The sequence below is a fragment of the Equus caballus genome, chromosome 5, assembly GCF_041296265.1.
Source record: "Equus caballus isolate H_3958 breed thoroughbred chromosome 5, TB-T2T, whole genome shotgun sequence".
Lineage (NCBI taxonomy): Eukaryota > Metazoa > Chordata > Mammalia > Perissodactyla > Equidae > Equus > Equus caballus.
Window position 1 is genome coordinate 91,870,407 of NC_091688.1, and position 27,205 is coordinate 91,897,611.

The 27,205-nt window shown below is 42.6% G+C and overlaps 1 protein-coding gene across 8 annotated transcripts in view; it reads right to left on the reverse strand.

Moving 5' to 3' along the window:
- ST6GALNAC3 (ST6 N-acetylgalactosaminide alpha-2,6-sialyltransferase 3) overlaps positions 1-24,391 on the reverse strand; it is a 498,406-nt gene extending 474,015 nt beyond the window's left edge. For all 8 annotated transcript variants that reach the window (XR_011438880.1, XM_023641833.2, XM_023641831.2 and 5 more), the window contains exon 1: positions 24,185-24,391. Coding sequence is in view for 7 of the 8 variants with exons in the window: in XM_023641833.2 (XP_023497601.1) it covers positions 24,185-24,202 (18 nt within the window). In the remaining variant the exon portion in view is untranslated. The remainder of the gene's footprint in view (positions 1-24,184) is intronic.
- Between the last annotated feature and the right edge of the window lie 2,814 nt (positions 24,392-27,205).

Sequence of the window (27,205 nt, forward strand, 5' to 3'; positions counted from 1 at the left end):
GAAGATATACTGATGGCCAATAGGCACATGAAAAGATGCTCATCATCGCTGATCATCAGGGAAATGCAAATCAAAACTACACTAAGATATCACCTTACACCCGTTAGAATGACAAAAATATCTAAAACTAATAGCAGCAAATGTTGGAGAAGTTGCGGAGAAAAAGGAACCCTCATACACTGCTGGTGGGAATGCAAACTGGTGCAGCCACTATGGAAAACAGTATGGAGATTCCTCAAAAAACTAAACATAGAACTACCATACGATCCAGCCATCCCACTACTGGATATTTATCCAAAGAGCCTGAAGTCAGCAATCCCAAAAGTCCTGTGCACCCCAATGTTTATTGCAGCACTGTTTACAATAGCCAAGACGTGGAAGCAACCTAAGTGCCCATCAACAGAAGAATGGATAAAGAAGATGTGGTACATATATACAATGGAATACTACTCAGCTGCAAAACAGAACAAAATCATTCCATTTGCAATAACATGGATGGACCTTGAGAGAATTATGTTAAGTGAAATAAGCCAGCGAGAGAAAGATAATCTGTGTATGACTCCACTCATATGAGGAATTTAAAACTATGGACCAAGAACAGTTTAGTGGATACCAGGGGAAAGGTGGGGTGGGGGGTGGGCACAAAGGGTGAAGTGGTGCACCTACAACATGACTGACAAACATTAACGTACAATTGAAATTTCACAAGATTGTAACCTATCAATAACTCAACTAAAAAATAACAATAAAAAAACAAACAAAAACTTCACTAAAGCATAATTTGCATACAATCAAATACACATATTTTTAGGATATGGTTTGATGACCTCTGCAATCATCACCCCAACCAGTGCCCATAGGTTCCTGTGCAGGTCACCCCCTACAATCTCCTCCGCCCTCTACTGCAGTCAACACGGATTTGATTTTTTGTCATTCTAGAGTAGTTGTGGTTGTTATAAAACTTGTTATAAATGGAATCACACAGCACGTATTCTTTTGTGTCTGGCTTCTTTTGTTCAACATAACGTTTTTGAGATTCATCCAAGTTGTTGGAGTATCAGTAGTTCATTTCTTTTCATTGCTTAGTAGTTTCACATTATATAAACATATTGATTCTTTCCAGTTTGAAGCAATTATAAATAAATTGCTATAAATATTCACATACAACTCTTTCTTTTTGTGGACAGATGATTTCATTTCTCTTGGATAAATACGTAGGAGCGAAGTTTCTGGGGATTCAATGCAGTCTTAAAAACCACAAATAAAATTTCACAGTTTTTATGGAATTTGATAAGCTAATCCTACAATTTAAAAGGAAATATAAGGGCTAGAATAGTCCTAAAGAAGAACAATAAGGTGGAAGGGCTGGCCATGTCAGAAATAAAAATTTATTGTAAAACTTATTATAAAAACACTACAGTTTGGTGTTGGTATAAAAATAGTCAAACAGATCAATGGATATTAACAAAAGGGCCAGAATTAGAACCAAATATTTATGAACACTTGGTATATGTCAAAGGTGCCTCTGCTGACCAAGAGTGGAAGGACAGTCCTTTTAATGAACAGTGCCAGGAAAACTGGATATCATAACAGGGGGAAAACTGATACTTTATTTCACATCATACAGAAAAATAAATCCTAAATCGTTTTTAGATCTAAATTTGAAAGGCAAATAATATACTTCCTATAAGTTAAATTACTAAAACATTTTCAAAAAATCAGGGTGATGAAAGGCTTCTCAAGGAAAGATTTTAAAAGTCATTCATTATAAAATAAAAGAGTAACAAACTGAGCTGTATTAAAATTGCTTTGTTCATCAAAAGACACTAGTAAAAGAATAAAAAAGCAAGCCAAACAGTGGCAGAAGATATCTGCAACACATATTATTGGAAAATACATAATCTATTAATGTGTAGATTATATATAAAGAATTCCCACCAAGGAAAAAGACAAGTAACCTAATTTTTAAAAATACGAAAAAGACTAGGACAGACAGTTCACACAAGAGGACACTGAAATAGCCAACAAACAGCTGAAAAGATGTTCCACCTCATTCTCAATGAGGGAAATGCAAATTAAAACCACAAAGAGATACCACTGAACACCTACCCAAATGGCAAGAAATGAACAGTCTGACAATACCAACTGTCATCAAGGATATGGAGCCCCAGGAACTCCAGGACACTTCTCATGGGAGAGCAATTTGAAATAATCATTTTGGAAAACAGTTTGGTATTATCTACTGCCAGGAATAATTGTGAACAACTTTGAACAGGGAAGGAAAAAAGAGTACTGAGCGGCTAGTCTAGTGCACGCTTCTGCATTATCCTATCTTTCATTGTCTTTTAATTATTCTCCAAGTTGTAGAAAACTGATAATAATACAAATGCTTCTTGTCTATAGAAATGCAAATGAATTGCGTCTGGTGGAAGGCAATGGGTCACCGCCTTGTGGACGGACTCGTTCTACATCTACTTGTAAACTCCCTTCAGCATCTCTTACTGCCTATATACGTGTGGTTCTTTCAATTCTCCTTTGAACCAATTGTAACATGGTATTGCTTCCCTCGTTAATTAATGAGCTAAACAAAATCTTTGACACATGTTCATTTTATATTTGTAGGAGAATAGTGATTTCACTTTTTTAAAAAATTATCCATTAGTGCCTCTCTGGCTGAAGATCCATCTATCCTGTGCCCCAGCAATTCCCCTCCTAGGTACACAGCCAACAGAAATGCGTGCGTCTGTGCCCCAAGAGACATGTGCAAGAATGTTCATAACATTGTTATTTACAATAGCTAAAAACTAGAAACACCCCAAAGATCCATCATTAGTCGAGTGCATACATTGTGGTAGAGTCAGATAATAAAATACAGCAAGTCAAATGAATGAATGACAGCTAGCTACACACCGTAACTGGGATGAACTTCAGAAGCATAATGTTGGGAAAAAAGAAGCCAAACATGTAACGATACTTTATGATTCTATGTGCAGTTCAAAACAGATACAAAACTAAACCATAGCATTTAGAAATATATGCTTAGGCGGCAAAACTTACTGTAATAATTTTGCTTTTCTTTATAAAGTCAGGACAGTGATCTCCTTGTGGGGAGTGAGAGAAGGTAAGGACCAGGTGGGAGAGGAGCACTCCTGGGACACCTGCACGGTTCTGTCCTCACCTCGGCATCATCGGTAACAATCGTAACATATTCCCTTTATGATAAATCATTGGGCCATTTAATTGTTCTGTGTACTCTTCTCAATGGCATTATCTTTCAAAGTAAAGAAAACATTAAAAAAAATTCATGGAGTGAAGGACCCAATAGCCAATTAAAGACAAAAGCTATAGTATTCACTGTATTGTCCGACAAGCAAGTTTTCCACATTAATATTCCAAGTCATTAAAGAAATGGCCTTCAGAGACTATTTTCTAATCCTCCAAAGCAGTAAAATAAATGCAATAAGCTGCTGAAAAGACAGGAAGCCGAACAGCCCGGCGCCAGTACTGTTTCTTTCTTAAGATGCTTGCCAGGTTCACAAACTGAGTATTTTCAGCCAAAAGTTAAAGTTGAAGCTTTATCCTGCTTCTCTGAAAACAGAAAATTAGCTGCCATTCAAAAGAAATTAACACCTGCACCTGCCTCATTTCAGGAGAAAATTGTTTCTTTCTGTCTCCCCCATAACTTGATACACTTCCACAAGCATCAGGCAGCACGGTGACAGCCCCTTTGTCATCAGCATAGGTAAACGTTGCCTAGGCAACCAAGCCCTCCACCAGCAGTGCCAGCTCCTCCAGTCTCTGTCTGGGCTGAGTTCACTAGGCAGAGCTGGCACCATCCCCACACGTGAGGGCATGAAATGTTAGAAAATTCAACAGAAAACCCTGGGCAGTTCCTGCTTTGATTCATTTGTCAGTGTTAGAAGGGCATGTCTGAAGGCGCTATGGCAAAGGCTGTGCCACAATCACAAGACATCCAATTTCACTGAGCCTGGAGGGGAGAAAAAGATTGGAGATGGAGGGAGGGAAGGGGGGAGGATTGAGAGAAGAGGAAGGAAAGTGTATAAACACCTCTTACGCTGTCTGCCCCACTCTTCTAACACTCAACACGGGAATGCTAACTCCTTTCTTCTCAGAATGAAAATAATAATAGTTACCACTTTTTTGAACCCTTGTCATGTGCCAAGCACTTTACATCAAATATGTCATTAAATCTCCTTCACAATAGTCCTTACAAGTAGGCAGATTTGTCTTCATCTTCCAGGAGGAAACTGAAGTTCAGAGAAGTCAAGCGCTGTGTCCAAGATCACCCGCAGTGAGAAGTCTGACCACTGCCCGGAGGAAACTGTCATCCTCCCATGCCGGCAATGAACTACCCAGTCTTCCTAAAAGGCAACTAATTAACCAGTCTGCCTAGAACTACCCAGCTTTGAAATGACATACAAAGTTGCCATGAATGATACAAAAAAACAAAAGTAGAGTACAAGTAGTAAATAAAATTTCTTACCCTAGAGACAATTTAAACAATAAACATTATTTATACAAAGTACATAGTCTTACTTCATATTGTTCCTGACAACAAACAGTGGAGGAGACATGATTACCACGTCCAGTCGGGAGACAAGAAAACAAAGGTTCAGAAAGGTGTGCTGCCTGCCCCAAATCCCAGGGCTGCAAATGGCAGAGTGGGGACCCCACTGACTCCAGAGTCCCCAGGCATCTCAGGTACTAATAACGACCACTGAGTGTGCACATCACGTCCCTTTAACAGGTATCCACGTGACCAGGGACCACATGGATACTTGTAACTTATGGGGAAGCCCTCAATAAATGGTAGCTATCATCATCATCCCTAATACCTTGGGATATAAATTCACACTCCTTAACCTAGCATACAAAGTTCATGAGGATTTGGTCCCCACCCACCTCCCCAACGTCATCTCCGACACGTCAGCCAGGGTCAAATGCTTGCAGCTCACCCTGACCATGACCTCCCTCACCTCCACGCTTTCATGCATCCCATGCACCGTTCCCTCCGTCTGGGACGCTTTTTCGAACTTCTCCATCTGGGTAACTCCCCTGAGGTTCCTAGACTCCTCTTCACTTTGTCAGCTGCTTTCTTGGAGCCCCTGTGGCTGATGCCCGCCTCGGTCAGAGCCCAGGTGCCCTGTGGCAACTACACTCAGATCTGCGTCCTTACTCCTTCCACCTCCGAGCTCTGCCGTCTTGCTGGCCTCTGCCTCTTCACGAAAGTTCTCTGGAAAACCGAGCGATGTACCTCTGGCAGTCTCAGGCTCTAGCCACAGGCCATGGAGGGATGATTTTCGCCAACATGATGGAAATCCTCTTCTATCTTTCTATATTTCCCTTTATAGCAATCCATGAACGGCTGAAAAAGCAGCTTCTTGTAAAACAGTCCATGAAACTGTAGGTGGTAATTAAGTGTCGCCAGTCTGCAGAGCACCGCATGCAGAGAAGCAGTGCTGAGGGACCATCCCTTCACATGCAGTGGGGCTTTCTTTTTCTTTTTTTTCCGGTGAAGTTGTACAAAACAAATGTGTTACAGCATTTCCACCTTATTCTTGTTGATCTTTAGGCTACGATTTTTCACCACGGTAAGGAGGTGCAATTCTTGCCGTACCTTCAAATCTTCCCCACTGCTCTCCTACCTAGTCAGGAAACTGTATGTATCAGACACAGCCCAACAAGCAAAGCTCAGATCCAAAGAATTCAACAAAGATGAGTCAAACCGCCTGTCTCTAACGACAGGCCCAAGGGAAAAGAAGGTGGAGTCCCTTGCTTTAAGAACATGGGGCACGGGAAGCTGGAGCGCGTCCATGAAGGAGTGCAAGCTTGAGGCTGGCTGGCTGGGTTTGAACCCTGCTCTGCCGCTCACCCCTGAGTGACCTTGGACAACTCACCTAGGCAGGACCAGCTATATAACTCGCAGGACCCTGTGCAAAATAAAAACATGAGGACCTTTGTTCAAAATCATGAAGAACTTTTAGACAGCAATTGTAGAACATTCATTCAAGCGGGGGGCCCTTCTAAGCGTGGGGTCTTGTGATCACACAGGTCGCATGCCAAGAAGCCATCCCTTCACCTTGCATCTCTGCTTCTCAGTTTCCTCCTCTGTAAAATGGACACAAGAACAGCACTCATCTCACAGGGTTGTTGTGAGGATCAGATTAGAAACCCCCACAAAAAACGATTATAAGAGCACCTGGTACATAACAAAAAAGGTTGGCTTTCGCTATTATGATTGTTTTGAAAGTCAAGGGATGAAACAGAATAACTAAAGCATTCATATTCAATTACAAACTATTATTTTACAAGGGATTAGCCACAAGGTCCTTTAAATAGCAAACTTCCTTACTTAATTCTGATTGAGTTTACAGAAGACTGATGCCTGTACTACTTACTTAAAAAGAAAAAAAAAAGTATCAGGCAAAACAAAGTACATCTCTAACCAGAGAGACAAGCCCAAGACAGAAAGATAGGCTTCAGACAAGATGGCCCAAGAGACGTTTTCATTTCAGGTCTACAGGAAAGGAGATCTCTTTCTCTGTTCCTACCTATGTGTTTACAATCTGGCCTGCCTGTAGGACAGCTGATGTCAAGGGCAGGGCTGGAGTTAAGAATGTGGGTCTTGGAGTCAGTCAGAACTGATTTACACTCCTGGCCCTAGATCCACTAATTCTTTCACTTAACTTCTCTAAACCCTTAATTTCTAAGCACTTAACTTCTCTAAACTCGCACTTCCCCATTAACATACAAACTCACAGGGGGCTCACGAAACAGAGTCCCAGAGGTGTTGAAGCTTAACTGACATACACACATCTGGCGCGGGGCTTGAGGGTGTGCGCTTAGCACTGCTCATGAAACGGCCGCCTCAAGGGCAATAATATGGAACTGCCCCCAATCAGGACTGGGACACAGTACACATTTAACAGGCGATGGGTCAGAAGCGCCTCACTCCCCCCAAACCACAGTTTAAGATTACAAATATTAACTGTTCATCCACATCAGAAAGACCCTGAACTGTGCCATCAATGATCTAAGGGCTCAAATGATTACTTCTAAATTCAGGACTGCTCTGGCTAAATGAAAATTCCAACACCTATATTAATAGCTTTATCTGCCAAGAATATTTTACTTTTATTAGCACTTTCCAAAAAATTGATAAATTTGCTTATATCCAAATTTTACAGATTTTACAGATGCCACATTCTCATTAAAGTGTGGTCACACAACTGTGGGCTGGAGCCATAGGAGACCCCAGGCCAGCTCCCTGATCTCAAGGAACACGTGCCTTAGCTGTGACTGACTGCACCACACCCCGGGAGAGAAATGGCACTGCCATGTTTTAACTTACAGGCTTCTGGTAGAGATTATCCTGTGCAGTCATAATCAGAATAAATAACTTCCAAATACAAAGACAATAACCAGAGCCAATGCAAGGACTCCAAACACTCTAAAAAGTCAATAAGACAACAGGATATTCTACTGCCCAGACCAATGGCTCCACCACATAAATGTCTGGTGCTTAAAATGTCTCAAAGTGTTCCATTACTCAAAATGTTCCAAAGGTGTTCTTTGGACAAGGTCAAGTCCAAACTGCTTTGGCTAATCTCCCACCAGCCCCCTTAGTCCAGTCTAATCTCCAGCCATACAGAACTACCCACCGTTCCCCTACAAATGTCCTGTTTCAGGTCCAGGGACTGAAAAGATCTTTGAGTAGCTAGAACAGAGAGAGGAAGGTTGAGTGCCTTAGAGGAGACTGGAGAGGGAGGTGAGAGCAGGTCACGCAGGCCCGTGGAGTCAGGATAAAAGTCAGGATAAAAGGATTGTAATTTATTCCAAATGAAACAGAAGCCATTGACCAGTTAAGCAAGGGAATGAGATCATCTTGTATGCATTTTTCTTGAGATATAATTAACAAATAACATTATATTAGTTTCAGGCATACAACATAAGGACTTGATATATGTATATATTACAAAATGATCATCACAATAAGTCTAGTTAACATTCGTCACCACATATAGTTACAATTTTCTTTCTTGTGATGGGAACTTTTAAGATCTACTTTCTTAACAACTTTCAAATATACAGTATAGTACTAATCACTGCAGTCACCATGCTAGACATTACATACCCAAGAATTATTTATTTTATAACTGAAAGTTTGTACATTTCGACCCCCTTCACTAATTTCACCCATCCTTCCCGCTGCCCCTCCACCTCTGGCAACCACCAATCTGTTCTCTGTATCTGTAAGTTCAGTTTTTGGTTTATTTTATTTTATTTTATTTAGATTCCACATGTAAGGCATTTGTCTTTCTCTATCTGACTTATTTCACTTAGCATAATGCCCTCAAGGTCCATCCATGTTGTTGCAAATGGCTAGCAGGATTTCCTTCATTTTTGTGGCTGAATAATCTCCATCATATATATATATATATATATATATATATATATCACATTTTCTTTACCCATTCATCCATCAATAGACACTTAGGTTGTTTCTGTGTTTGTCGCTATTATGAATAATGCTGCAAAGAACACGGGGGTGCAGATATCTTTTCAATATCATGTTTTCATTTCCTTTGGATAAATACCCAGAAGTGGGAGTGCTGGACCATATGATAGATCTAGTTTTAACTTTTTGAGGAACCTCCATACTGTTTTCCATAGTGGCTGCACCAATTTACTCTCCCACCAACAGTGCACAAGAGTTCCCTTTTCTCCACATCCTCCCCAACATTTGCTATTTCTTGTCTTTTTGATAACAGCCATTAGGAGAGGTGTGAGGTTGGAATCCCATTGGGGCTTTGATTTGCATTTCTCCGATGATTAGTGATGTCGAGCACATTTTCAGGTACCTGTTGGCCATGTGTATGTCTTCTTTGAAAAAAATGCCTATTCAGATCCTCTGCCCATTTTTTAATCCAATGGTTTGGTTTTTTGCTATTGAGTTGTATGAGTTCTTTACATATTTTATATATTAACCCCTTATCAGAGATACGATTTGCAAACATTTCCTCCCAGAATATGACCAGTTAGGCAAGGGAATGAGATAATCTTATATATACATTTTTTAAAGTACCTTCTGGCTGCTGTGTCAAGAGCTGAGTCCAGAATGGTGAGTGAAGAGGAGACTGGGGTAGAGAGACCAGGAGGTGGATACGGCACAGCCATCCCAACTAGTCAGCCTGAAAAAGCTCATGCTCATCCATCAAGATTCCGTTCAAGCATCTGCTCATCAGGGAAATGAATCCCACTAGGTATGACCTCAGCTAAACAGGTTAGGGAAAATGCCCTAAGCGTAAACTACCTTCAAAGTTCTTCAAATCAAAAAAAATGTTCTTAGAATTCCTTGATTTTTTTATATTCAGTCTAACTCAGATCAAAATTATTTCCATAAGCTTCTTCAAAGTGTAGTTATGATTATAGTTCATCTCCATAGTCCTATATGATTCTCTCCTCCTCAGAGGTAGGATTAAAAGGGTTAAAAGCAGGGCATTTTGAGTTAGACAGAGCTGAATTTAGGTCCCTGGCTCCACTACTTACCTGAGAGAATTACTTAACTTCCCTTAGCCTGTTTCTCAGTCTGTAAAATGGGAATACATTCACCTCAAACAAATTCTTTGAAGTTTTACCCACTTAATGTAAGATGTTGGCTCAGTGCCTGCCACATAGTAGATGCTCAATAAATAATAGCTGCTGTAAGGACACTACTATTGTCCTTCCAAGGCAGGGTTCAAAGACAGTCATTATATAATGACCCATGGGGCAGAACTACCTAGCATCCTCCTCAAGAGCAATACTACCAACTGAATATAAAAGTCAGCTCTACCAAACAGAGCCTAAAGTCTGCAATGTGTCACCTACATGACCCAAATTTAAGACTCCTTTCATTAAATGGAAAGTTGAACAACCTGAACAACTAATAACTTATTTGTATAAAATGTTTAGTTTTATTTTATTGTTGGCTCATCCCCATTTGGTAGTTTTAAAAAAACCAAGCTCTGCCATAAACAAGCACACTACGTCTTTGGCACATTTTAATTTCCAGGGTTCTGTTTGAAATTCTGCCTATGCAATCATTGTAGCAAAATCATAATTGGGACAACTAATTTCCAGACACAAAGGACAATGACCAGAGTCAATCCAAGGAGTCTGAGTGCTCTCAGAGATAGTAGGACAATAGAACATTGTTTTCCCTGACTCAATACCTCCACTGCATTTAATGATCTGTTTAAAACCATCAGCGTTTTCCCATTTCCAGAGCACAAAGTCTGCACTCCTTGGCAGGACTTACACCATTCTTCACGATCTGACCCCAACCATACGTCTCCACCAGCTCCCAAAACCAGCTCGGCGACAGCCGTCCACAACTTTTCACTCTTCCCCAAAATGACCTCTTCCTTTATTCCAGTACATCTTTGCACGTGCTATTCTTTTGGCTTGAAATTAATTCATTCAATTATTCATTTGTTTGTTGACTGCACCATGCTAGATGCCAGATACAGAGTAATAATCATGATCCCTGCTCGTTCAGTCTTTTGACTGACAGGCAAACAAACAAATATGCATATATTCATATATTCAGAAGTGCTAGGCACACAAGAAACAGGGAAGCACAATAGGGAATATCAGGAAGAGATATATTTCTTTGGCATAATCAGCAGAGGCCTGTCTGAGGCAGTAAACTTTAATTTGGGACATGACAAGTGGGAAGAAATAGGCTCAAAAAGAAGGTGGGGGCAAGGTATGGCTGAGAGGGGAACAGCATCTCAAAGGCTCTGAAGCCGGAAGGAACCTGGCGTGGTCAAGAAGGGGATGGAATGAAAATGAGCAGTCGACCAAGGTGCAGATGATTTCTCAGGAATAAGCAGCAGCAAGATCAAGAGCATTGTGAGCCACGGAAGGAGGCTAGATTTTGTCCCAAGTGAAATGGAAACCTACCAAAACGTTTAGACAGAGAACTGCCAGAATCTGATTTCCTTTGTAAAGGTCACTCTGGCTGCCCTGTGGAGTTATGGAGGGGACTGGCGATGAAGACGAGGGCAGTCAAGAGGGGAACTGCCCGCAGCCTCACCCAGTCAGAAGAGTGGGCTCACACTCAAGTACAAAGGCCGTCTCCACAAGGAAACTAATTCTTCAAAGGTATTTAAAAAAAAAAAAAAAACCCTCATAGAAGTTTTCTTAATCCAGTTTACCTCAAGTCAAAAACCAAGCAATCTTTTTTATTTTAATAAGCTCCTTTGAAGTAAGTTGAACTCACATTGGAATGGATTTCAAAAGTCCTAAGTGATTCTCTGCACTAGGAGGTAAACCACCAAAGGGGCAAAACAAAACAGAGTTTGTGGGCACACGCATGTTTGTTACATACACAGACGCCAGAGCCAAAATGCGTGAGTTCAAATCTCACCACTGCCAAAAATAGTTTGGTGACCTTGACCACTCTGTGCCTCAGTTTCTGTATCTGGAAAATAGGGATTAAATGAGTTAATAAATGTAAAGTGCTGAGAATAGTGCCTGGGACTGACTGCATACAGTAAATGTTAGCTAATAACAGTAATCATTATAAAAATAATATGGTCCCACAAATTTTCTACTCGCTAGCCACGGGACCTTGGGCAAAGAACTTGAGCTTTCTCGAAGCCTCAGGGCTCCTCACAGGTAAAACAGATATGATAATAGGATTTTTCTAACAGGACTGTTGAATATTAAAGGCAATCATGTGTATGCCTTAAATACAGTACGTACCATAAAGTTAGTGCCAGAAAATGTTTCATGATGTTATTCTACCATTACAGTTATTATTATTGTGGGCAAGTCACAAATAGGTTCATCCATGTGTGACTATAGGAATATATCCTATTACATGTATTTCACTTCGACCAAACTCCTGGGTTCAAAGCCTCCTTGCTGACCTGCGCAGCCTGGGGGACATCACAGAGCCTCGCTAAGCCGCCATTTCCTCATCTGTATGGGAACCTATAATCACACCTACCTTATGAGCTGGTAAGGATTAAATGAGATAAATGCAAAAATAAAAAGCCCCAACACAGGGTCTGTAAGCACTCAGCAAACATAAGCTATTGCTACTATTAATATTATCTTTCATACAGACCCTAATTTCCCTTAGAAGGGCTTAAATCTTCACCCTCCCTCTTATCTCCATTCCCTCTGCCCTCCTGTCCCCACAGAACCTGGATTTTCTCTGGGTGCTTGATAATAAACTTCCCCTTCACAGTCTCTATTTGCTGAATGAAGATCAGAGGGAAAAAGGGTCAAACACAGACCCCCTAACCCATCAAATGTAGAGAACATATGGTGAATTTCAGCGGTTCTGACACAGAACCTAGAGTGGCATAGGACTTGCATGTCACTTCTTTAAATAAGGTTTTGATCTCAAGGGTCAAAGGTGGGTAGGAGGGAAACAAGCCTTCCTTTACCCACAAGTCAGCAATCACAGGCAGGAACCTGCCAGGGTTAAACCGCACGGCGGAATTCAACACGCACCAAACCAGCCAAGGAACAATTAACGAAGTGACACAAACCAGGGCAGGAGAGAGAGATTCTCTGACTCCCGACTGGGGGAATGAGGGAAAATAAACAAGGTGGCAGCAGGAGGTGCAGTGGCTCAGGTACTCGCTGCTCCTGGGGAAGGAATTTTCTCCTAGAAACATGGGGAAAGGAAGGACAACAAGTCGAGAAAGTCAGCAATTAAAGAGCAAACACGAATAGTAGGAAAGTCAGCCTCCAGGGAGTGGCAAAGGTGTGGTGTGCGGGGTGACATCCACCGGCTGTCATGAATGCCACACCAATGATTTTATACCAGGCACAGAAATGCGTCCCATTTCCCAGAGAATTCCTAGTGGGAAGGCTTACATCCTGGGACTCTGCATGAGGGCTTTATCTACCTGGTATAGAGTTCTAGAAGGCTTCCCTTCCAGAGAGCTGACATTATGGTTCCCTAGACACACTAGCTACTGATTCCCCATAACACCTGTATTGGGGAGGGGCCCAGAGGCCAGACATGAAAGGGGGAAATCAGCAAAATGGGCTGCATAACAAATAAGGGCACAAAAACAGAGAGCCAAGAGAAAGCAAAAGGGAAATCTTTAGAGATTTATTTTCTTCTTTATGCCAATATGAGCCTATAAGAAGAGATTAAATCAGTGGTTTCCAATGCCTTTTGTTACTTATTAAAATCCCAAACAAGGCTATGAATCATCAACATGAAAAAAAAAAGGCTATCATCTTTCACCAGTCTTCGCTCTCCCCGTTCCTAATCCTTAAATAATGACTTTTTAAATATGAGACTAACTAAGCCAATAATTAAGATATCGAACTCTAGCACTAACGCATTAACTTTCCTGACCAAAGCCAGTACAATTTGACTGCAGAAGCTGTTTCCTGCACCCCCATGTCTCCTTGCTAGAAAGCAGAGAAACAGGGGGCAGCAAAGTGAAAAAGGTTTGACACCCAATCAGCAGGAACCAAATTCCTGGTTTATAAATTATCATAAACTGTTTTTAAATTGATCTGAAAGAAACTGAGTTTCCAGAAACACAGGAAGGATGCCACCGGCACGGGTTCATTTCAGCCCCAGCCCCTTGCTGCTGGGCACAGAGACCCATGCAATTCCATATTCATGGTGGCCTGAGCTGCATGGCATGTAGAGTCTTGGGGTTTAATGAGAACAACGGGGGCAGAAATCAAATGATTACAATGCCTAAAAAGCTGATTAGAAGTCAACTGACTTAAATTTCTCAATGGACTTACATTTCTAGTAAGTTTCTGTCGGGGCATGCATGGGTTTGAAGACTTTCTTGACTCAACAACCATTTGCTGAGCAGGATGTAGAATGGCAGGGCTACACAGAGTGTGGTCCACAGATGGCCATCATCAGCATCACCTGGGGGCTTGTTAGAAACGCAGATTCTTGGGCTCCACCCCAGACCTACAGAATCATAAACTCTGGGGGTGGGGCTTAGCAACCTCTGATGTAGCAAGTCCGTCAGGGGGTCCTGGTGCAGTTCAAATTGGGAAGCACTGTAGTCAGCATATCTGCTAAAAGCAACAGACTTAGGGATCAGGCTTTGGAGTGGTTTTGGGGAGTGACTTATCCTCTCGAAGCTTCAGTCTCCTCTTCCACACAGAGTCCTTGGCTCCACACTCTGTCCATATCCCTGACATTCACGGTGTGAGGCCTCAGGGCTAGTGTTGGCCACATGTGAGAGAACTCGCACCACCCCTGACCAGGCTCTTACAGTCTACTGAAAGAACTTAACAGTCCAGCACAGGGGCTGGCACGCTTTCTCTGTGAAGAGAGAGTTAGTAAATATTTAAGGCTTTGCAGACCATACAGTTCACATGTCATCTTCTCAACTCTCCTGCTGTAGCATGAAAGCAGATATAGGCACTGGGAAATGAATAAGCATGGCTGTGTTCCAATAAAACTTTATTTACAGACACTGATATTTGAATTTCATACATTTTCAGTCGTCAGGAAATCTTATTCCTCTTTTGAGTTTTTTTCAATCATTTAAAAATGCCAAAGCCGTTCTTACTCATGGGCTATCCATATACACAGGTGATGACGGGGCAGGGGGTGCAATTCGGCCCAAGGGCTGTCGTTTGTGAACCCTGGTCTATTGCTCTTGCATTAGCAAAGTTGTTAAGTTATATGAGGCAGAGTTTCCTCCTCTGTCAGATGAAAGTAATAACGCCCATCCTGAAATCTTATCTCACAACATCTGACAGGCTGTCTGCTGGAGAGAAGGACTCAGCAAACACCACCTACGGTCATTGTTATAAGGAAATGTTCATCTTATGAGAAAATGCTAACACTCTATGATCCAGGAAGATTAAGTGGAGCAGGAAGTGTAGGCAAAACAGAGCTTCAGGTTCACAAACTCATTTGCTCTAAGCGCCATTGGACATCCATCTATTAGGATATTGCTGAATTTATGGAGGCACAACAAGCAGTGAAAAAAGCAGAAAACTGTACAAAGGAACCCCAACCACCTTATTCTCTTGACTTAAAAGAAGACATGTGGCTTGTTCTGGATGTCTAAATTGCTGCCATATGGCCCTCCTGGAGCAAAGGAATGACTCAAACAAAAGTGTGTAAAGTCTGTCTCTGACCTCAAAGCCTCAGGGAGTTCCTGCCACCACACTGAGACCAAAGCAGCACTCCCTCGGGAGAACCCACAGCTGCTCAACACCTGGGGGTCAGACAGGCTCAGGATATGGGAAAACCTAGGACTCCATTTTCAGATGAAATATCAAGGGCTCGTCAAAGGCTCCAGTGTGTCCCCGGGTTGGGTGCTCCTTCCGTGCTCATCATTTCCTTTTGTTTGGTTGCCAAGAGTCTGACCAACAGGGGTGTCCTCTCCTCTGACCACCCCCCCCATCCCCCTCGCAAGGAGGCAATCCTTCCCCCACCCCCTACACTGCTCTCCTTGCCTCCAAGTTTAGCGGTCCCTTCCGATGGTGAGGATGACTACCTGGATGGACATGCCGTCCAATACAGTAGCCACTACTCACATTTGGCTGTTAAGCACTTGAGAAATGGCTGGTGTGACTGAGAAACCACATTTTTCACTTTGTTTTATTTTATTTAATTAACATTTGAAAACTGATACTCGATTCAACTCTTGGAAAACTTAAGCATCTTTGGAGCAACTTGAATGTGTGAATCTACTTTTTTTGACTGTAAATTTTATAAAATCTAAATACAGATCAAGTATTTCTGATGAAAATTTAGCATCTGAATGGAAATATGCTGTAACGGCAAAATATACACTGAATTTTGAAGGCTTATGCAAAAAGAATATAAATATCTCATTAATAATTTTTATATTGATTACATGTTGAAATGAAAATGTTTTGGAGTGAGTTAAATAAAATATGGTATTAAAGTAAATTCTGCCTGCTCCTTTTTGCTTTTTTTAAAATATGGCTCTTAGAAAATGTGAAATTGCAAAAGTGGCCCACATTGTATTTCTACTGGACAGCACTGCTGCAGAGCGTTAAATAAAGGTTTTATTGTCATGACTGATACTCATCACAAAGCTTGAATCAGATGCAGTGTCAGGCGGTCCAGCTCTGAACTCTGCCCCCCACAGTCCCCTTACTGCCCACAACTCAGAGAACAGCCCTTGGCTCCTGGCTACCATTTTCCCTGATTGATAAGGCAAACCCTTCATAAATAGAGACCTTCACTTCTCTTTCTTTCGAGTCCAGCACATCGTTGGGGCCAAGAACCTAAACAACGATCCCAGGAAGGGCAGCCCTGCTCTCCGCAGGTGTGTCCCACTTGTCCCAAGGAGGGGAATCGTCCCAAGACAGACATTTGCTCAGTCCAGTCCTTAAAACCTAAGATGAGCTCCATGTGCACATTTTAATCCCACATGATGACTCCCTTTTACTGCAGGACATGCACATTTTATTTCTAATTCTCCTGCGATCACAATCTTAGAGCACGAGGCAAACAGAGTTTTCAAACCAACCAAAGGAGCTTTTCTTTTGTGTCTGGTAAACCCACAGCTAATAAATTCACTAGGAAACAAAATAGCCTTTGAAATTAGAGAGAAGTCCCTTCCAGAAGAGGATTGTATGTGCAAGAGATTTCAAATCTCAGTCAATACTAAGATATGATTGAATGAATGTGGGTGCGTACTTCTCTTTCTATATTTATATCTACTCTGTATATACAGAGACACACACATTGTTTTTACACACACACTAGCATGACTCAAGCACAAGGCCCTCTCTTTTCCTGGCCCCTGAGTGGTCTCTGTAGGAGTTAACTTTCCCCACTCTCCAAGTACCAGATGTTGTGAGCCCCCACCCCTCCACACCACACAGGAAATGAGAGCGAGGCCTGGAGAAACGGGGTGTGGGGCAAAGGGTCCCTCTGAGAACATCAGCTACCCTGGGGCTGCTGTTTATTGAAGTCTCTGGATCCCTAGGCCAAGCTCTGACTTAGCGACTTTAAATCAGTTTAAAATCAGAAGCAGAGCCCACTCTGCATCCGTGAGCTGAGGAAGAGAGAGAACAATGGTAAAAGCACAGATAATCCTTCACCTCACTTGAGCCCTTTCCTGTAACTACCTTCCTGCAGACAAACCTTGACGGAGCAGCTAAGGAGGGGAATGAACCCCTTTGGGGGTTTGCTCCTCTCCCTTTCCCGGCGCTGGCGGAGGTGCTAATTGGCAGTAAAATGCGTAAAAGGTGTACAGCAGAATGGCTGGGGATGGACAGGGCCTGGATAATCCAAACACCGAATAACAGGCTGTTAATAACGGGGAGCCAGCCGCAGCTTTCTGTAATGGGATCCTGGTAGCACTTGTAAATCTACTCTCTCCAAATAGAAAAATGCCTTCCTCCACTTTTCCCTGAAACCGGGAAACAGAAAAGAACTCATCCAACTCCCAGCCCTCAGCAGAGTGTGTGTTAAATCCTTGCAAACAGAGAGAAAGTTCCCTCCTGGGGAGGAGATTTCATGACTTTCATAACGTTCCCCATCTACTGGAAAGCTTCGTCCTCAAATTTAAGCCCTTCTTTCTCTCACCAGTTCCCAAGACAGGTTTCCTTGACTCAAGCTGTTATCTAATTATTAATAATGCTAATAATAGTTTTACCACATGTGTACAGTGCATTCTGCTCTGCAAAGTGCACTCATAAGCATCCTCTCTTTTGGACTCCAACGGCACCCAGGGGGATCCAGGTTGGGGAGCCTGAAGCTTATACAATTTGTGAGTCTCTTTAAGAAAATGAATATAAAATTATAAATACAAAAATGCCAGGATCTCTTCCCAGAGCCTGGGAGGGGCCCTGAAGCTTGGCCTAATGGTAAATCCAACTTTGTAGCATCTTTCTCCTTTACCCACCCCCAGAGGGACATGTGGGTTTCTCTAGCGAGGGGGCAGGGAGACATGTGACTTGCCCAGGGTCAAAGGGCTATTCAGTGTTAGAGGAAGAATTAGAAACTTCTTTATCTCCCCAGTCTCTGTGGCCCCTCTATATCCTCTAGTTCCTCTGTCACAAAGGAAACTCTGAGGAAGGAAGAAATAAAAATAAAGCAGGTCAAAGTGATCCCCGCCAGGCGGGTGTTAGGAAGCTGTATAGACTGAGTATTGCCTGGTTAGAAGATGGTGAAATAAATTCAAAACCCCTATAAACATTCACTTAATTGGCACCGAAGGTAAAAGACACATTACATAAGCACGCAGAGCCAGGGTGAACTCCACCTTCACCACCCACTAACCACAGGACCTGGGACAAGTTACTTAGCTTCTCTGAACCTCAGTATGTTCACCTGTAATACAAGTGTACATGAGATGATGTATATAAAACACTTAGCACAGAACCCAGCCTGAGCACTCGAGGTGTTCAACAGACAGCAACTATTACTGTTGTGTTATCAATTCATCCAAAGAGTACTGCTTTCACATAAACCACTCATTCCCCGAAGTGTGCAAATGGAAGCTGCAAAAGCTTCTGCTCAGGCACCCTAAGACTGAAAATTACACCAGGCAGCTACTGAGATTTCAGCAGTTCAGGGCAGCAGAAAGAAATGTCATAGCAGATTTTTAGACAAAGTGCCTTGTCTGCTCTCCTTGCTGGGGTTATCTTAGAGTTTCAGATTTATAACCTGTGTACCTGTGAAGTCTCTGTGGCTCTCCAGTCTCAGCGAAGCCATATTATTTTCAAATGCTTTCAGACCTCATAGTTTGAGAACCACAAATTGTGGTTGTGGATGTCAGTTTTTTGTTTGGTTTTTTGCTTTTGCTTTGTTGTTCCCATTAACCTGGGGAACCAAACTGATCATAATAAAAGATAAGCCACACCCATGCTTTCCTTCTTTCCTCCTTCCGTCTTCTTCTCCCTTCCCCCTCCCTCCTGATTTAAAATTGGCTCCAGATTTTATATGAGAAGCGGTAACAGATCCACAAGAAACAAACCGAGAAGAAACTTAAGGAGCAAACTGATCAACTCTAATGCTTGCTATATATTAGAGTGAAAAATTTAGGCTTTATCCATGAAGAATTCAGCTGTGTATAGAGAAGGACAGGTTAGGCCCATGTCTATAACTGGCATCTCTAAAAAATAAAAATAACATCATTTACACATTTAACAAACATTTAGGGGACACTTTACTAGGCTAGTTCTTATGGATACCAAGTTGAATAAGATAAGGCCTTTTCTGTCCCCGAGACTCAACTAGGTAACTACCAACACCCCCATACCTCCAGGTAGACCTTTCAAAATACTTTGCATACTTTGAATTACTAGTTTAATTACTTACCTTCCAAGTGAGTCTGTAATCTTACTTAAAGCAAGAACAATATTCATTTACAGATGCTTAGTGAACACCAGCTGATTGACCCACGGAAGGCCTCTGCTCTTTATGAGTTCATAGTCAAACAAAGAGTCGGGCATGTAAAGAGCTAATTGACAGGACAGGATAACACCTGCTACCACAGTGACAAGCACTACGACCATGGGAGCACAGAGGAAGCTGCTGAAGCAGGGCAAGGCTTGACCAGAGCTGTGATACTGTGCTAGGAGTTGAAAGATAAGGAGAACTTTTGTCAGTGGAGGAAAAGTGATAGCAGAGGGAATTTCCTGCAGAGAAAACACATGTACAATAACAATTCATAGCTAATAATTATCAAGGACTTACTGTATGGCAGGTTCTGTTCTATTAGTTCTAGAAACTACTTCATGTATTCCTCATAGCCTTAAGCAGGAGGCACTATTGTTGCTCCCATTTCACAGATGGGGAGACTACAGCTTAGAGATCTCAAGACTGGCACAGGTTGGTCTGACATCAGAGCCCAGGCGCTCAATCCCTACGCTACACCACAAAGGCACAGAGCTGTGAAAGGAGGTGCTATGTCTACAGACTTCGGTAAGTTCAGATAAGTGTCTGCACCACAGCTAAGGGAGTAGGAGGTGGTGAGACCAGACATGTGGGCAGGGGCCAGATTCTGAAGGAACTCGAATGCCAAGCTAAACAGTTGGGTTTATCCCACAGGGGTTGGGGAGCCAAGACAAGCATTTAAGCCTACAAATGGCTTGATCAGCACTGCACTTCAGCACAATACTCTGAGAGCGAGGTGGAAGATGGGCAAGATTGCAAGGAGCCGGAAGGAAAGGAGGCTATTTCAAAATACAGACCAAATACTAGGCTCTGGAAAGGCGAAGGGAGTTAGGATAGAGAGTCATGGGCAGATCTGAGAGATTTTCTTGAGATAGAATTGATGCAATATGGTGAAGGATTAGGTGTAGGGCAGAGGGAAGAAGAACAAATGAGAAGACACCAAGTTCATAACTTGATATCAACCTTCATCCAAGTTCCCGTCAATCAAGATAAATGTTCTACAACGAGAGGTGACTGGTGGAGAAGATGACAATAGCTTTGTCATGCACCTATTGTGATACTGTCTAATTACTTCACATTCATAAGTCTCATCAACCTGGCAAAACCATAACCTTCTCCAAGGCAGAAACGACTCACAAGTGTCTTGTGTCTCCATGTCCACTCAGGGTCCACTTCAGGGCTGGATGCAAAAAAACCTGAACACAACTCACCAAATATTTGTTAAGTATCGAAGGTGTACAAGATACTGTGCTTAAAAAGTACTGGCCGACCAAAGGCACAAGTCATAAAAGAAAATATGAAAAGGTTTATTACATAAAATTTTAAGGTAGCTATAGTTTGCAAAAGAAGAAAAACAAATGGCTAATATAAATTTAAAAGCTTACTTCACTAGTAATCAAATAAATATACATTAAATATCTTTCTTGTCTATCAAATTTTAAAGACTTTTAAAACACCCCATGGAAAGAGACTGATCCTGACTTGATTGTTCACAATGGCACAGCTACCAGGAGAGCATCGCAAGAAATGAGCCTACTAAGACTTGAGGTTGTTTTTACTGCAGTATATCTAGCCTGTCCTCTCTAATGTGTAGATAGTCTCATTTAACCCCCAGAATAATCCATTGAGGAATGCGTGGTCACCCCCATTTCAGAAACCGGGGCAGTGAAATCAAGAAACTTACCTGTGGTTATACAATTAGTAGGTGGTGGAGCCATAATTAAAACCCACATATTTCTAGCTTCAAAGCCCATGCCATGTGGAGTATGTATTCCACAATTAGATGATTATTGAGGTAATCATCATTCTCTTATGAGAGCCAGCTCTATGCATGAGCACCAGCCCTCACCATGCACAATACCTTGAGGGGATAGCTCTGTATGCCCCCAAAGACCACCCTTCACTGCTATGGCATGGGCTTCTCCTCCTAGCTAGTGAGAGATTCCCTCTATTAAGGTCCATAGTGTAGGAAATAATGATGCTTTAATCAACCTCTCTGCATCTCAGCTTTTTCATATGTAAAAATGGATAATAAAATCTACCTCAAAAATCCGTTAAGAACATTAGTTTTTGCTCACAGAATAAAGGTGACACTACCTCAAAAGTTATCTTTCTAAAACAGAAGCTCCATCGCAGAAAATCCTATTCGGTCTCCAAAACCCAGCTCCAACATCATAAGTGGAAGCCTGCCTTGATTACCTGATGAGTGGGTTCCTTCTCTCTCCCTCTGCACCTTATGCACATTATGTCTTCCACAGACCTCTGCTCTTCTTCACATTGTACATAAACATTCATTGACTTTGCTATCCCCCTTACTATACTGTAAGCCACTGGAGAAGGGAGTCAATAGTTTACATATCTTGTGATGCCAAAACCAAGTCCAGGGCTGGCACAGGGTGGACAATGTTTCCTTTAAAAAACAAAAAGGCCATCATTTTACCCTCCCAAAACCCTGCCAGACAATTATTATAATTTTATGCATTCTATACCTAGGGCAAATTGAGTTTCAAGTTGCAGTAACTATCTAAAATCATACACCGGAGATCAAGCTTGCTCCGAATCCAGGTCTCTGGACTCTCCACTCCACCAGGTATGGCCTTTCAAAGACAAGGGGTAGAGGCCCACCGCAGGCCATCTAGGCCATCAATGCACAAAGGTACTCTGTTTCTCAAAGGTGGGAAGGACTCTGAACGGTATTTGGACATCTGAAAAAGTCACCCCCTGGGGAAGTACAGGGAACAGCATTAAAGTATAAGGAAGGTTGGCAGATCTGGGTCTAAATACAGGTTCTCTGTCCTTAACCCTGTAGCCTTGGGCAAATCTCTCAAACTCAGAAAACTCAGCTTCCTTATCTGTAAAATGGGGTTTTAAACAATGATGCTCACCTGGCAGGGTTTGTTCTAAGAATAAAAGCTATAATATATGAAACAGGCTGAAGATACAATAAGGATTAATTAAACTGTAGTTATTATTATATGTCAGAAAAAAATGGCGCGTATTAAATGCCAACACCACGAAGTATTTTTCATACTCTATGTTCTTTCATCCTCACAGCAAGCCTGGGGAGTAGGTGCTATTATTCTGATCTTATATTGAGGAACCTGAGACTCAGAAACATTTAAGTCACTTGTCCAAGGTCAGGCAGGTAGCAGTTGGTGGAGCCTGCATTCAGACCAAGGTCTTTCTGAGTGCAAAGCCTTTGCTCTCTGCAGTTTACCTGCCTGCATCCCAAATTAGTTCCAGTGGAAGAAAAATAGGGAGCACGCAGATATGCCCTAAATGTCTGAGGTCAGTGTGAGGTGCTGGAAAGGAAAGGTTGACCAGACTCATGTGTAGCTTGGGATGTGTATTAAGAATGCTTGGAACACGTGCAAGGTGAGGCAGGCAAGAAACCAAATGGGAAGAAGACAGCCAACAATAAATGTCATGCTCCTCAACTTTCCTTTCAGCTAATAATACAATAAATAGTAGAGATGACTCTTCATATTTCAGTTCTTGTGCTCAGACTATCCAAGGGAAAAATTCCATAGTGTACCCACCTTATCTTGCTACCGTTTGTTAGGTCTCAGAAAATAGCCGGAAATCAGAGGAAGTTCAGGAAAGTCACAGGAAATACCTCATCTCCTTTACTCTAAGAAATGGAAACAAACTCTACCAGGTTAGGCTCTTATTTGCATCATTCACACCAAGACATGTTGGAAGAGGATTCAGGTAACTAGTACAGCAGTAGATGGCTTCAAATCACCCTACAGAGAAACAAACACTATTTCACAATAACACAACAAAAAAATTGTTTTCTGGTGTTTTCCTCTGTCACACACAGCTCCCCCACGCTTGGAACAAATAGGCCTTTGCATTCTCCAGTCAAGGCCCCGGAAACCTTCATGCTGTGGATATTTTTGATCGAAGCAGTCAGGAGTCAGGTTAGACGCGGGTAGAAACAGTAGTGCAGAAAAACGAAAAAATAAACAAACAAAAACCTCTTCCCCTGGGATGAAAAGTTCTCAAGTGAGGCACTCACACCAAGTCCTGGTGCCACAAGACTGTGAACCCAGAAAGATACTCAGTCCAGGCTAAGAACCCAGACTTGGAGAAAGAAAACTCAACAAAGAAGGGGTGGCCGAGCAGACTCTGATAGGGAGTAAAATCATTATGTCTTTTCAAATTTCTGAGCAAAAAGAGGGTCCAAGATTCTCTACTAATAAATACATTCTCCTGTGAACTTTTCCAAAGTAGAGCTAATAGCACCTAGAGCTAGCAGATCTCATAGAAAACTCATTCCTGAGGGACTACCTGTAAACTCAGAAGTTTCTCTCTTCACATGGCCAAATGTTCGGTAGACCCCCGCTCTGCTCACTCTCACCCCCATTCAAAGTGCTATCCCGCTCATCACCAATAACCCATGCCCAGCCACTCCTCCTCTCTCTGTGGCCCCCGAAAGGCCTCAGGCAACGGAGCCGCAGGACCCGCGGGAGCACCCCTCCCCTCCTCGCCATCCCCTTTATTCGGCACACAGCCCTGCTCTCCCCTGGAGCCAACAGTCTGCAGCTCCTTCGATGCAGGCGCGATCAAGCAGGAATGGTGGGAAGAGAAGCTATGCCAGCTGCATGTTTCAGAATCTCCCTCCATATGCATTTGCCAAAGGAACAAAAAGAAAATCAACGCCAGGAAAAGACAACTGAGATGAGGATGCGGTGGGACCGCGGCTGACTCCGTGCCTTTTAGCAGCAAGGGGCTGGCCAACCACGCGTCCGAGCCACAGATCCGAGTCGTTACCTTCAGGATGCAGGCCATGGCGCTTCGCCGGCCCTCCTGCCACCGAGCAGCGGGCGCGCCTGGGTCAGGGGCAGTCCCGGCGACAGGCTGGAGGCTGGTACCGCGGCAGGACAGCTCCAGCCCACATTCCCGCAGATCCAAATAAGGGGACCGCGGTGTGAGCTGCGCGGGCACAGGCCCCGCCCCCCGCGCCGCGGCCCCGCCCCCGGCCCCGGCCACTGGCTGGCGGCCCGCGAGGCCCCGCCCCCGGGTCACGTGCCGTCCCGGCGGCCTCCCTTCGGTGCTCGCTACTTTTTCTTTTTTCCTTTTTTTCTTTGAATGTTCTGTCGTTCAACGTATACAAAGTCTGCTCAGCAGCAGGCAGCGACCTGGGTCCCGCTAGGGAGAGAAAGCGGCCTTTTTTTCTCCTTGATTCGGTCTCCTCTAGCAGATCAGAGAACTTGCAGACATTTCACACTTTTAAAAAAGTTAAATGGGTTTGGAATCACCCCTCCATAGGCTTGGGCACATCAAAGGATTCTTCAAAAGTAGCAAACGAAATTCTCTCTGGGCTGTTTAATGATAGAGCCTTCGCTCTGCTTAAAAACTCTGTGATGGGCTTATCTAAAATTAATAATTTGCTTTTAATAAGAAAGCATAATTACTTATCGACGAAAGATGCCATGAACCTTACACTGTGTGTAATATATTTTGTGTATGTACACATGCACACACATATATATACGTATATATAGGTATAGGTAATATATATAATTCATTGCTCTTTCCTCTTTAAGCTTGTGTGTTTATGAAAAACGTGTATATGCGTAAATATACAGTAAACAATATGTGTATATATGAAAATACAGTATCTTCTCATATTCATGATTGTATATGTACATAAATTGTGCGTGTGTGCCCATGCACAGGACTTTACTCATCCCTCTACAAGTTTAGAATTTGAATGAACTTTGGTGCAACTTGGATAACAAGGTTAGACTAAACCTTCCAGTTAGACTTGGAAATGTAGAGAGGCCGTTTTTCACCATCCATCCGAAACTGATGCTAAAACAAAGGGTGATACAGCGGCTCTCCCTAAGGAGGCAGGTGGTGTGGGAGAAAATCCATTTGGGGTCCTCTCCACCCCAACTCAGCAGGCCCTTTTTAAGTGAAAATCAACAAGGAAGGCCCAGTGCCCAAGGAAGAACTAGCTAAGAGAAGCAGAGTTATTTCTATAAGGAAAGTAACATCACACACATAGTGGAAGAAGGGAGAGAGCATTTTGTGTATATATACAGATTTCTGCCACTTGGTCTGGCAGAGAAATTTTAAAACCAGGCCCGAAATATTTACCCAAAAGAGGTTTCACTTGCTACAAGCCCTGTCTAGTTTGCCTACATGGAATCAGAAAAAGCACTGTGGGCTGCTGGTGGCTGTGATGTCATGAGATTGGCTCCAAACCACAAAGCAGAAACCAGACTTTCAAGGGATTTGGTGTTGTCTTTATGGGAACATTCAGAATCCCGAGAGAGCAGGAAGAACCCCAAGAAAAGTGTTGCAGAGGCTGAGACTGGACGAACTGCCTGCTCCCAAGAGAGGTTCCTCTTTCGGTCTCCCTGAGGGACACACCCTGCCTCCCTCTCCTTCCTCCAGCCTCTGCTTTGAGATCTGCTATATTTTCAGTAAGAAGTCCTTGACCAGGACTGTATATTTTAAACCACTGCTTTAGCTCATAGTCTTGGTGAGCCAGGAAAACTCAATATTTCATCCACTTATTAATTCAACAAACCTTTCCTGAGCTACTACTAGAAGAATAAATCTTTTCTGAGCTACCACTAACTGGAGGAAAAAACCTTTATTGAGGTACTACAGGACCTGTAGGGGACGAGTGGGAAAGATAAGAGATAGGTGATAATATAACGTGGTAAGGTCCTTAACCAAAGTGAGAGCAAAGCTCTAAGGAGAAAGGTACTGGGCTTCACAAAGTGGCAGGTGGGAGGGCAAGGGTGGACAGCGCACATCATTCTCTCTCCAGAAAGTCTGCGGGTCTGATAGACAACACAGCAGACACTAGTGAGCAACCTGGATGAGGACTTCCTTGTGGGGTGACCTTGGTCAAGGTTCTTAACCTCTCTTTAATCTTAGCTTATAGAATAGTATCTATCCTCGTGAGAATTAAATGAGATAATGTTCATCAATGCACTCACCTCAATTCCTGGCTCTATGAACACTCTCAAAATGGTAGCTCTTTATCTAAAGGAAAAAAAGCCTTTTGAATAAAGGTAGCTTGAGGCAGAGGATGAAGAGGATGATTGCCATTCATCTTGGATGTCTCAGAAAGATAAACACTGGTGAGGCAAATATTTTGCATCTTGTGACTTGGGCATGCCATAGCGAGGGCTTTACCAGCTCGATCTGTCTTGAGCATAGCCTTGTCAATTAAATTCTCTCCCATCCATGTCTACACTTCCCAAAATGTTATTTTTTTTATTAGCATCCACAAGTTATGCCTAAATACAGATAGGAATAGATGCATATTTATAATAACCTAAATACAAGCAATAGATTCTAGAATAAATCTGGACCAGAAGTTTTACAAAACAATGTTAACAATCACTGCTTCAGATGGATAGCAGTTGGATGGAAATAAAAACAGGTTCTGAACCTATTAGGGAATGGAGTTGCAGCCAGATTTGTGGGAGGGTAGGATAAAGGGTATGGCCAGGATTTTTTTTGTTTTAAAACTGGCCAAACTACAGGAATAGCTTAGTCTAGCCCATAGATGTAGCATAAGTTTCCAAGTCTCAAGTTATATGACTTCAAGCCAAAAGCCTGTTTCCAAAAATAATAATGACAAAATGGAGGCACCTTGCAATTAAATGCAATATCCCATTTGATCCTTGCAACATCTCTATGGATATTGTCATCCCCAGTTGGTAAGTGGGAGAACAAGGATTTGAACCCAGGTAGTTTGACTTCTGGGTCTGCCATCTTACCTACAACATTCAGTTGCCCAGTATGTTGGGAGCCCTACCATTTGGC